At 40.2% G+C, this 12,823-nt stretch overlaps 3 protein-coding genes across 4 annotated transcripts; 2 read left to right on the forward strand and 1 right to left on the reverse strand.

Moving 5' to 3' along the window:
• Positions 1–583: 583 nt before the first annotated feature.
• Positions 584–6,054, forward strand: dffb (DNA fragmentation factor, beta polypeptide (caspase-activated DNase)). 2 transcript variants are annotated; one of them, XM_044037702.1, is made up of 7 exons: positions 585–766; positions 2,259–2,385; positions 2,467–2,652; positions 3,711–3,790; positions 3,869–4,042; positions 4,181–4,281; positions 5,118–6,054. In XM_044037702.1, exons 1-7 carry the CDS (start codon positions 644–646, stop codon positions 5,368–5,370), a joined length of 1,044 nt encoding a protein of 347 aa, XP_043893637.1. In that variant the 5' UTR covers positions 585–643; the 3' UTR covers positions 5,371–6,054. The 2 variants fall into 2 exon arrangements, with proteins under 2 accessions (XP_043893636.1, XP_043893637.1); XM_044037701.1 differs by having other exon boundaries at positions 584–766; positions 2,259–2,652.
• lg11h1orf174 (linkage group 11 C1orf174 homolog) lies at positions 5,772–9,410 on the reverse strand. The gene is made up of 4 exons (XM_044037703.1): positions 9,213–9,410; positions 8,191–8,262; positions 7,599–7,970; positions 5,772–7,240 (listed from the first exon to the last, which is right to left on the reverse strand). Exons 1-4 carry the CDS (start codon positions 9,288–9,290, stop codon positions 7,106–7,108), a joined length of 657 nt encoding a protein of 218 aa, XP_043893638.1. The 5' UTR covers positions 9,291–9,410; the 3' UTR covers positions 5,772–7,105.
• Positions 9,411–10,621: 1,211 nt separating this feature from the next.
• On the forward strand, positions 10,622–12,237 carry b3gnt7l (UDP-GlcNAc:betaGal beta-1,3-N-acetylglucosaminyltransferase 7, like). The gene has a single exon (XM_044038767.1). It carries the CDS (start codon positions 10,898–10,900, stop codon positions 12,128–12,130), a length of 1,233 nt encoding a protein of 410 aa, XP_043894702.1. The 5' UTR covers positions 10,622–10,897; the 3' UTR covers positions 12,131–12,237.
• Positions 12,238–12,823: the final 586 nt, after the last annotated feature.

Raw genomic sequence — 12,823 nt, forward strand, 5'->3', positions numbered from 1 at the left:
CATGCAATGTTTTACTAAGACACGGAGCTCGTAAATATGATGTCACAAAGGTCGCATTTTTCCCTCTGGACCCTTCATTTGGTATTTCCTGCCGCGCTGCATCAGTTGCTATGGTAATGTAACGTTCACGCCTACGCGTTGACATGCCGTCTCAAGCATGGATGAATAATAATAACTCTAAGTTATGATAATTGTCGAATACGTTATTATAATATGATATAATTTCATACACTATAATATATTTTATTTCATCATGAATTATTTTAACGTGTTAGGGTATCTCAAATGAAACAATGACACAGTTTGTCTGCCTATAAGCAGCATAGGTAATTCCCACGACAGGAATTACTAGGTTTTGGTGGTGATACGGATTTGCATTCAGGATCCGTATTATGCTATATACATATTTATTGTATTAATTATAATTCGTGGGGCCATAAATCTAGGGGTCTAATCTGGCAAAAAATTGCAATGACGATGTGAAAGCGGCTGGAGGCAGTAGTGCACTAAATCATTTCTAGACAGTCTGAAAATGAGGAGAAGAAGACTGGCGGCGACCACCAGGGGGCAGCAACACCAACACAGCGCCGCCTGTCGTCAGCTTTCATGAGGAAAAGGAAGTGACAACGGCAGGTACAAAACAATGTTTGGGTTCTTCAAGAAAATTAAACCAGTGAAAATCAGGACTTGTAATGAAAGCCGAAAATATGGGATTGCAGCAAAAGATCTTAAGGAGTTGCTCAAAAAAGGTTGCAAGACTTTACAAGTGAGTCCGTGTGTTTCTTTTTTGTTTTTTAACCAGTGTATCGTTCGTCCCTGTTTATGCTCAACAGGGAAAAGAAATGTCTTCACTGTAGATAAACAAAGGAAAATGCACAAGATATTAGCCACGTAACTGTAGTTACTGGATATAAATGCTGCTCTGACGGATTAGATTACCTCCTGCTGTTGGTCCATATCTGTCGTTTTTACACCGCTAACATTTCCCTGACATGTCCGAGTCCCCGCACACGATAAGACCAGTTTATCTACACTCAGTAATGTGTAGTGAGTGAGTGAGTGTACTCACGGTGTGTAACTCCTTTGCCTCTTCAGGAGCTTCTCTGGTATAAACACAGACCATGATCAAAGCCCAGTTTTATGGACTTTGATCAGTCTATTAAGTTTAGAGATCAAGTGTGAATTGGTATGGTATGCATAAAGTATATGTTTAAGAAAATAGCAAAATGTTAATTAGTATTAAATATTGAAAAAACAACTAACTTAAAACAAACACTGCAATTCCAGCCAACAGTATAATACATAAGGCATAGTCAATTACAGTCAGCCATTTTCAATGTGTCCCAGGCAGGGCTGCAAAACTGCTAACTATTTTGATAACTGATTCATTGGTTTGAGTGTGGGTTTTTTTTTTTTGAAAAATTTAAATTTTTGATTTGTCAGCTTCTTAAATGTGAATATTTTCTGGTTTATTTGCTGCATATAACAAAGAAATCATTCAAAGTGAATCTTTTTGGTTTATGGGCCGACAAGACATTCGAGAACATCATCATTTCCAGTTTTGACAAAAGCTGATCGACATTTTTCAACATTTTCTGACATTTTATTTTATGGACCAAGCAAGTGCTTGATTAATTGAGAAAATAATCGACAGATTAATTCCTAATCCCAGGCAATTCATACAGTTCACTTTACAGAAAGGGTTAGGCATTTGACTCATGTAATAATAATAATTAGTTTAATTTTTAACAGCAAATAAAATGTTCTGTAGTGTAAACACTGAAAAACATGTCACCTTTTAGGACAGACTTTAAAGCATAGGTCTATTTACATACCAATATTATCTTTTCTGAGAATATAGCTGACTCTTGTCTAAATTATTCCCCACTTTTGGACTTGTGTTACACATTTTTGTCCACATATGTATAAAGGTATTCAAGGTCACAGTCATGATGGTCACAGTGCAAGACACTGATGGCATAAACTGACAAAAGTCTATTTCTATTTTTCAAAACTATATGTTGCTTTTATTTAAAAAAAAAAATAATTATGTTTCCTCGGTGTGGGATAAAATCTAATCCAACCTAAAAAGATAGAGCTGCAGCAACCAAATCATCTACACAAAGTCCAAAAGCAACAGCTACATTAAATTCTTGCACCGTTCACACTAAACTGTATCCATTACCTGTAAAGTGTGTTTTCATGTAACCTATTTATTGTATTGTGAGTCCTGAGTAATCATGTTCTACATGTTCCAGTTGCCAGAGGCAGGTGCACATGTATGTTTGTATTCTGATGGGACAAAAGTGACGGAGGAATTCTTCCCAACTCTGCCAGACCACACTGAACTGGTTCTTCTCTCCAGAGAGCAGACGTGGAGCGGGAGTAAGAGAAATAACACTCCCAACACCTTTTTAACAAATCAAACTGTGTACGTGTTTTCACATCACCTGCTTCCCATTTCAGTCATGTGTGACATTGGTCATTTATTGAGCTCAGACCAGCACACCAATGGCCTCATCGAAGCAGCGAAGGAGCTCCTGTCTGGTACACAGTCTCCAAAGAGACGGAAAATTCTGACCGACCTGCTGCTGAATCTGAAGGACAGGTCTGAGGTGGAGAGCAGAGAGGAGGATGAGGAGTGGTTTAAAGGTACAAGGTCTCCGCTGCATGCTTCATGATGTGGTGCGGCAACATATTGCTGCCACAAATAATATTGACATTGTTTATTCTTATTAAAACAAGAAAACATTGCGGTCTAATGTAATGTTGTAGCAATTTCATTTAAATCTCTAAACCTCTTGGATTTGTGGCATCATGTGCTCATTTTTAACTCCTAATCCACATAGCAGATCAGCCATGAAAACAAGCATTTACGCTCCCAGAAGGATAAACCATTGTAACTATATTGACACTGTGGCTTTCCTCTGGTGTCAACACTTTATATTTATGGTCTTATTGCAAACAGGCTCCATGAAATGAAAATAAATCATAAAATCTCAGTCACTTCTTTGCAACAGATGCTTTTCACGCTGTGAGGTGTAATGGACGCTGCACTCTTTAGGGACCATTAGCACAGCTTTGGGGATTCGAGCCTGAAACATTTGGTTCTGAAGTCTGAGAAGTGGGAAGCTGTTACCGGCTATAATCAGCCTCCTATCTCGCATGCATGTCAGGCTGAAAGAGGCATCATGCTGCAAGCGTGCTTATGAATAGTGAAGCAAAAAGAGATAATGGAAACAAGGAAGTGCAGTGATCTGATTTGGCCGTGTTATGTAAAACTATAAAATCTGCTATTGTATTAGAAATATTGGCCTCCAGTTATTCTCTTGTCCTGCTCTGACTCAATCAGTAGAGTCTGAATGATTTTCTGTTCAGTGATATTACCAACATTTCTCTTTAAGTCATGTCTTTTTTATAATCCATGCTATGTCATGCGTCAACTCACACAGTGCAGAATTATTACAGCAGATGAAAGGAAACACAGGGTGGCTGCTGGCTACACGACAAATGGGGGAGTTCAAACACAAGAGACAAATGCTGTAGGACTTGAATATGAATAGTCTGTATTTTTATAGCACTTTTCATTGCTTTTTTAACTGACAACTCATTTATAATGTGGTTCGAGCACTGCAAGTAAAAGTAGGAAAGCAAACAGAAACACTATCTGCAGTGGAGAACGATAATAAAGAAGCTTGGTTTCATTCCAGGCATCGACACTCGCTTCAAGACAAAGTCTGCCTACATGAAGTTCAACTGTGAAAGCAGGATACGGGGCTACATGAAGGAGGTCAGTCAAACTCAGAGACCAACAGAAACGCGGCTCCTCGGGTCTTTCATCTCTGACGGCCTTTTTGTGTGTTCTCAGGTGGACGATGCCACCAAAACCATTCAGAAAGCTAAAGACAGGGCAGAGTTCTTGGAAATGTCAAAGTGTCTGGCAGACATGCTGAAAGCAGCCAAGTTCAACGGCTGTTACTTTGACAGGACTGAAAAGGAGCGGAATCGCCTCTGCACCCAGGAGGGATGGTTCACCTGCCAGGTAGCACATGAACATAAACACATATACTTACCAGAACTGCATAAATGTACGATAGATTACAGCGTCACCAGTAACTGATGCATCATTTAAAAAAAAAAAGAAGAGACCATATTTTGAACATCCCTGTTGCCTCTTTAGGGACCATTTGACCAGGACATGTGTCAGTCTCTCCACTCCATCAACCCGTACGGCAGCAGAGAGAGCAGGATTGTCTTCAGCACGTGGAATCTGGACCACAGGTTGGACACTTGGACAGTATTTTCCACTCTATAGTTCCAGCCACGTTCCTTTTCCATTACTCCATCGTACCCCCTCAGTGTGGACGCCACAGCACGGATGCACAAAGCTGTATTGATTTTTTTTTTTACAACAAACACACAAAATAGTAACAAGCAAAGCAATTGTTTTCGGTGTAACAGAATCATTAGAATCAGTTCATTTAAATAGTTCAGTACTTCCTGCATGACCAGAGCACAGACTTTGTCTGACACAGTCACTGAACTGAAATACAAAAATTTCCTTTACTAAATGTTAGAGATTACCACATGTTTTCAGGATTTTTAAGTCTTTTTAACTAGTCTACAGTCCGGCATTGTTGCTTTGTGTCATACGTCGTGCTCATGACTCTTCCAGTGACGACAATCAATCAGTGGCCGGCAGTCTGTTGACGTCACATTTTATTATCAGCTCATCTCACTTGGAAGCTCCTCTGAGCAGGTACTAAAAAAAAAAAAACGTGCTAGAACTGTATCATGGAAAAGCGGCATTAAGGTTCACTCAGATTACCAGATTTTTTAAATCTGGTAATCTGTCCTAGATCAGACATGTGGCTGTTCAACATGAATTAGAATGGACATATAAGAATATTTGTTTGTATGCATGCGCCAAGAGTTATTTTTCTCTGAGAACATAATTTAAATTTGGCGTCATGTTCTGTTGAAGAAGAATTTACACTACATATTATAATGTAAACTTAATCACTATGAAACCAGTAATTAATCGATAATTAATGTGTCCATGCCACGTAGGAGCCAGTGTAGGAACAAATGACATTTCTTCCTGGTCTTGTGTCCAGGATCGAGAAGAAAAGGACAATCATTCCCACTCTGCTGGAAGCTCTGCAAAATCACAAGATCGCTGATGTCAACTTGACCTACTTCTACGGCCTGCTGTTCACCACTGACAACCTGAAGCTGGTTCACATCGTGTGCCACAAAAAAGGAGCTCACAACCTGCTGTGTGATACCAAGAAGATTTTCAGACAGGCCACAAACACCGGCAAGACAAATCAAAGGGTCAAGAGAAAAAAGAGGCGCTTAATGACTTAAAAAGTGTTTGTGATTAATTGAGGTATGTAGGTATGGTATGTGTTGAAAGACAAATTCTCAGGCCTATTTTGTAAGACTACTTTAATTTCTACCTCACTATAATGAATTCTGAACCAGAACTCTGCTGACAGGAGGAATTAGACTGACTTGAAATCATGAAAAACATTTATTTGTTCTTTATGTTGGCACAGTGATGTAAAATGGCACAAACTGATTACAATGACTGCTTACTTTGCAAGGCATTTTGCTCAGTCAAAAAGTTGCATAGTATAATATGAAAATCACTTTTGCATAAATATGACAGTAAAAATATAGATACCAGGATAATTGACTATATACAAAATCTATATCAGACATCTCTATTGCAGTTACTGTAAACCTCTGATTTGTTTTTTTATATATATATATATATATAATGCCTTTTTGTATGTAACTTTGTCAAATGTTGCAAATATTAGCCAAATGGGAACAGGTCAGGTCAGATAATTAGCTGCACTGATATGTATATTATTGTATTGTATAAACTGATGTATTTGTGCTAAGAAGCTGCCAAAAAAGAAACTGCACACACAAATACTTGATACAGACTTGAATAATGAGCCTTAAACAGAACTGAACTACAGACTTAACATTCACCTTGAACAATTAATGCATTAATAAATTATGACTTTTTAAGCCTTTTAATTTGGCGTGTTCACTCTTTCCTCCATTCCATGAACAGACTGAAACCCTTCCTTATGCTGCTTTGATCCACATGTGACTATTGAGTTTGACATTCTTTTGCTTTTACGACGTAGATTTGAGAGAAATAATGATGAATTCTTTCAAAGTTTGTTGATACATAACTCCCAGCACTAGACATTAGACATTTCTCAAGCTGAAACTTTAAATTAAATAATGAAGCAGGATGACACATGGAATATAGATGGTTCCATTACCTAAAATACAATGCTGGTATCAGTCCAACCTTCCTAAACTTAAGTTCCAGGAACAGTTCTCGACAGTGACGACTGTAGCCGTAACTGATCTGCAGCCTAATCACTATGCTCGCACTTTGAGAATCTTGCAACAACCATGAGATTCAAAAAAAATATTAATTCTACATATTGCCCCTCTAAGCAACTTAGTTGTTAATGCATTTACCGCCTATCAATAAGCAGCCATTTCAGAAACATAATGCTCCATCTGTGTGCAGATGTGACAGTGTCTCATTTTAAATGTTTTCAGATCGTATTAGTTTTGACCTTTTTTCTTTCTCCGATATACAGTCCTGTATGAGTATGGAATCCGCCCAATCCTAACATGGACTGATCTAAAGTGCCGTCAACACACCCTCTAGGTACAAGACTGTCGTGACTAGAACTGGGGTGGTCTGAGCCCAAATTTAGCAATAAATAATTAAAGTACAACTGCATTGGGTCATTTTCTACAAATAATTGAACTATTAACTCTTTAGTGCTCAACCCAGTGTTTGTGTATAGAGAGCAAATTTGGCATTTGTTGTGCAAATGGACGGACATTTCAAACAATGGACAACCTAGTTCAACTCTGCCACAAATCATTTCAGCATATGGGGCCACGGAATCCTCCCACATTATATGACAAGGAACTGGTTAGATTGAGAGTCTGGATGGTTTCATTTGGCCGTTTTTTTTTGTTTTTTGTAAGTGCTGAGGGGTTTATGTCCACCCCCTGACATTACTTTTGAGTCCACCGCAGTCATCAGATCAGTTTACTAAATGTCTCTCGTGAAGTTCTGTGGTGTAGTGCTGAAGCCCACCTCGTCTTCATCGCTGTCCTCTGGTGCATAAAAATGTCGCCTCCTGTTCTCCTTCTGGACAGAAGAGGCCGACGATCCCTGAGGAAAGTCCTGGAATACAAAGAAAAGTCCAACCTTGTTCAACCTTAGGACACAAGTCATACGTGTCGAGCTGTCAGACGTCATGCAGTGGGGATAACCTACATTAAGTCCTTGAGAATTAACAATTAGCAAAGTCAACTATTACAATTCTGCCTAAATATAACACTGGTAGAACATAAGCAATACTTGGGTTTAAAGCTGAGTCATTTTCTTGACAAGAAGTGTGGTTGTATGAGGTAGACACTTCAAACATACTTGAATATATGCCATCTTAAGTCCACAATGTCTTTAAAATATGTTTGTCTTAACTTACTTTCATTTCAGTCACAGGATGTTCCAGTCTATGACTTAGCCTTAAACATCTCACCTGTACAATATCCAAATTTCCAAAGAACTGCTCGACAGGAAGAATCTGATTGCTGTCATCATCTGGGAAAAGGTGCTTGCTGGTTTCTTCATATTCCATCTCCTCACACTCTGGTTTGTCCTGGATGTCAGTCGTGCTGCAGCCATCCACGTCCAGCCTCGTCCTCAACTTGTTCTCTTTGCCCTCTTGTCCTTCGGGCTCCGGCGATGCCGAGCATCTCCTCCGGTCCGCATACTGGTAGCATTCACAGCTGATGCCAGAGTTTCTCCTCAGCGGAATGGCTGCTTCGCTGTAACCACCGGCTAATGAAGTGCTCTCTGTTGCTGAGTGCATCTTTGATTTTTTCATATATCTCCTCTTGGTAGCAGAAACCTGGGACATAATAATTAATTACAAAGGTGAGGATGATGCATTGCTTAACAAATACTGATATATACTCATTGATTTATTTGCATTAATTTAACTGTACAATATGCACCTGTGAAAATTAAAGTTGCAGACAGCAGCACATAAATTGCTCTCTTTTCTCCACTTGCTCTTTATAAAGGCCGTTTACTCCTTACACACACACACACACACACACAACACAAACCTTTCTGGAGTTTTTGACTGCAGAGCTGGTCTTCCTTTTTCTTGAAGTTGAGCTGTCCAGTTGACTTGACATCTGCAAAGCAACAATGTGGTTTTTCAATCCCTAATGGTAGAGATGGGAAAAAATTCAACACACACGTGCACATATACGCACACATATACATATAGATCCGGCTTTCACTCCAGCGATACTGGACCATGGGTGACCTGTTACTGTTGGACTAGTAAGTGTGAATAATTTGAGCTTGTTGTTTGTCAGGCTATTTTATTAAAGTCATCTCATTGATAAATCAAGAGATTGAATCTAGTGAATAATGTACTTACCATGAACAATATGTCATATAACCTGGGTTAAAAAGCAGAAATCGTTCTTTTGTCGTTTTATGAAAAGAAAACCCATCATATTTGAGAAACACCATAACATAGGCTTCTGTAACCGGCTTAAACACAAGGTTGTTTGAATATTAGGAGTTTCACCTGCTTGTCTTTCAGAAAGCCATGTTCTGACACCTGAACAGTCACATGGTACACGTATTTGCATGTGTTGATGATGACCAGATTACTTCTGATAGAGAGCTGAGACATATGCATGAACATAGTCTGAAATCTATCAGACGCGCCTCCCCGCTACGCCACTGTACCCTCCGCTCGCCAAACTCCTCCCAAACAAGTTGTCGACTTAACTTCACGTTACAAGTTCTCAAGACCGTCTTCAAATTCTGAAAGTTCGCCCAGGAAACGTGACAGTAAATCATTTTATAACCTCTCATATTGAAGTCAATAAATAGAGTATTCGTAAACGTACTGGTACCACAACAGCGCGTGTCCCGTAGCCGAGCGTTTAGAGAAGTTAAATAAATAGAGATACAAATGTAGAAATTAGCGCACCCTGATTGTGCTTACAATTAAATGTTCATGTTCAAATACGACCTGAAAACAGTTCTTGATTATCGATAAAGGCACACACACAAAGTAAACACAAGCTAACAATGCTAACAACGACCATCTTAGCTCAACGCTTACCTCGTGTGTAATGTGCCGGGAGTATTTCTTCACTTTTTTTGGCGACTCCTGTGATAAAGTTTCGACTCTGTGGTTCATAGTGAGTTTAAATAGCACACTCAAGCCCGGTTATCTCCACTCAAACACGGCTGTGTCCATGATGTGTGGCGTCGTTAGCTCTGTTGAAGCCGCTTTGCTGTATTTCCTGTTGCTGCTGCTGCTGCTCGGGTTCACGCAGAGGTCAGGGAGTATTTACGGTCGCCCTGCCCCTCAAACTTCAACACACAGGATTAATAATCCGTCATATATACTGTCACACACAGTGAATAAACAGTCATATAATGTCACTGTGCTGCTGTCATCAAACTTCAAAACGGTATTTATAATTCGTCATAGATACGGTCACTGTGTTGCTGTCATTGTATTATTACTCAGAACACACAGGAAAATGTAATAAAGGGAATACAATTAAAATGCACCTCTAAATTTATAAAAGCACATTCGTGACTATGTTTAATGCTCTTTATTTTTGTTTTGCAAATTTAGTTAGTTAATAAATACATACATTTTTCCTGTGTTCATTTGTTTCCTGTTGTTTTTTTCCTGTTATTCATTTCCTCGTTTGTTGTTGAGACGAGGAATAAGATGCCTTTTTATTCCGTGCAGAAACAACAAACTGCAAAATTATTCATCAGCTGCAAGTAAAGACATTTATTTTGAAGGTCTATTTTGCTTGTTCCGCTTTACGTCCCCTACTGACGTAGTCGAGTTTCAATCGAGTTTTTTTATAGGGTGAGCGGGAGAATGTATTTGCGCAGATTGTCCACAAGATGGCGCCATATGTCTTTTCATTGCTGTTTCACAAGTTTATGTAAATCACATGCAAATAACATCGAGGAAGTTAAAAAAAAACAAGTTTGTTTTCTAACTTCCTCGATGCGAGTTGCACGTGATTTGCATACTGTCGTTTTGTTTCGCTTATCCAAATACAACAGTGCAGTACAGGTTTCAGTGTTTGTTTGTTATTTATAAGCTTTAGTCCAGGTTATATTTAAATTGTTATGTGTTAATTAATTAGGAATACGTTGATAGAATATTCAGTGTTGGTATTTTACACATACACAACATTTAAACATAATAACGATAAAATGAAAAAAAAAATCAAAATAGCTGATTTAGTAAATTAGACTGATATCATATAATATACTCAAAGGGCTGATATCGGTATTTGTTGGTATTTATCATTTAGATTTAGATTTAACATTTTTCTGACAACCTGAGGATTGTGTCCATTTTATGTCCTTTCTAATATGTTGCAATATTTTCAGAAGAAGAAGAAGACTTGGACTGTAATGTGGTGTGAAGCTGTTGCTCTCACATGAGTGCGTGTCGTTAGGGGAGGAGATATTTTGGAGGAGGATGGTGTTGTGGGTTTGTCCTGCAGCATATTTCCACACACACTCACACTGTAAAGACATAGCCCGGGGAGATGAGCGACTATTAATGACTCAGCGTGCCGTGATATGGAAAAGAGGCCCCGGGGCCACTCGAGTGTCAGCGCGCAGGACGCAGGATAGTAGGAGCAGATACACTGTGGTGGAGGTTAACGCTGCTCCACAAACACTCTGTGCTGTGGAACAGCATGAAGACAGAGGGTCCAGCATCTGAGGACACAGAGGACGCCGCGCTGACAGCTCACTGCTGACATGGATCACTGTTTTCGGAGAAAGCGGCTCGGTCTGCTGAAGCCGCTGCTCAGTGTGTCTCTGGTCTTTGCGTCTTTTCTCATGATCCACAAACTGAAGCTGGCGGAGAAAGACGGGGTTGGAGTGAAACAGACGAGGGGTGCTGACTGGTGTGGCCCCGAGTGCTTTTCATTCAAACAGGGAGCGGGGAAAAGTGCTCCGGTCAGCTCAGTCTCTCCGGTGCGTAACGATTTGGATGCGCACCGGGCTTCCAATGGGACACCGACTTCCTGGGACGCGCAGGTTCTCAACTGCAGCGAGGACGCGTCGATCAGGACGAAGGACTGGTTCCGGCGCCTGGACGCGAGGTTTCACCAGTTTGTATTGCACAGACACTGCAGATACTTTCCAATGCTCATCAACCACCCGGAGAAATGCGCAGGCGGAGACGCGCACCTCCTCATTGTGGTCAAGTCCGTAATCGAGCAGCACGACCGGCGGGACGCTGTGCGTAAAACCTGGGGAAAGGAGCAAACCATAGACGGGAAGAGAATCAAAACTTTGTTTCTTTTGGGAAGAGCCACCACTGGCAAGGACACAAAGAACCTCCAGAAACTGATCGAGTTCGAGGACCAGATCTACGGGGACATTCTGCAGTGGGACTTCATGGACACCTTCTTCAACCTGACACTGAAAGAGGTCAACTTTCTCAAGTGGTTCCACATCTACTGCTCCAACGTCCAGTTCGTATTCAAGGGAGACGACGACATATTTGTGAACACGAACAACCTGCTGGAGCTCATCAGCTTCGAAGTGGAGGGGGGCAGGGTGGACAACTTGTTTGTGGGGGACACCATCAACAAGGCGACCCCGATCCGAAACCGACAGAGCAAGTACTACATTCCCAAAGAGCTTCATGACAAGCCGTACCCGCCGTACGTCGGCGGTGGGGGGTTTCTGATGTCCTCACAGATGACCAGGAAGCTGTTCGTGGCCTCACAGGAGCGGGAGTTATACCCCATCGATGACGTGTTTATGGGAATGTGTCTGCAGAGTCTTCACCTGCGTCCACAGACGCACCCGGGCTTCAGGACCTTTGGTATCACCAGGCGCAAGGTGAGCCCCATGAACAGAGAGCCCTGCTTTTATAAAAACCTCATCGTGGTGCACAAACTGAGCCCAGAGGAACTTCTCAGGATGTGGAGCGTCGTCCACGACAAGGACCTGGTTTGTGCGCATAGGACAGTGATGTGACTTTCCAAAGTCAAACACCGCGAGCCAAAGCTCAGCTGACTCTCGTGTATTGATCAAACACTTTTATTTAAAAAAAAAAAAAAAGTGATTCAGGTGGGATTTTCTCTCCACTGTCTGTTGATCATTGTTTCTGTGATTTTACGTTTTTGTAAAATGTTCTTCGGTTTCTGATTCTTGGTGCCATTTCAGTTCTCATAACTCCAGTGTCTTGACATGACACACTAATTATTTCTTTTTTTTTTAGAAAGGAAAAAAGGAAAGACTTGAATATTTAGAAGTTACTGATTTGAATTGTCATTGTATGACTTCAGGATTCCAAAGTGACTGTCAAGGTGAACCACAAACCCATTTAGTCATGATGGAGTGATCTATTTTGCAGGGTAAATTGTAAAAAAAATAAAAAATAAATAAACAAACGTAAATTTAAGTTAATATATTGTTTTATTTTGCCTTTTATTTTTATGTATTTATTAAAGACAGGCCATCAATAAAAAAACGAAAAACAAAAGAAGTGCAAGAGTCTGTAAAAGTTTAAATTTATGTTAGATATTTTAGGTAAAACTGAATTTTTTGGGGGGGTTGGGGTCAAATATAGAAATACATAATGAACGTTGTGTGAGGTTCTACTCTTTAAACAAACTAAACTCGGCTTCGCAGACAAAGAGTTGATATTAGGTCTTTAAATATTTCGTT

This window comes from Solea senegalensis, linkage group LG11 (assembly GCF_019176455.1).
Source record: "Solea senegalensis isolate Sse05_10M linkage group LG11, IFAPA_SoseM_1, whole genome shotgun sequence".
Classification (NCBI taxonomy): Eukaryota; Metazoa; Chordata; class Actinopteri; order Pleuronectiformes; family Soleidae; genus Solea; species Solea senegalensis.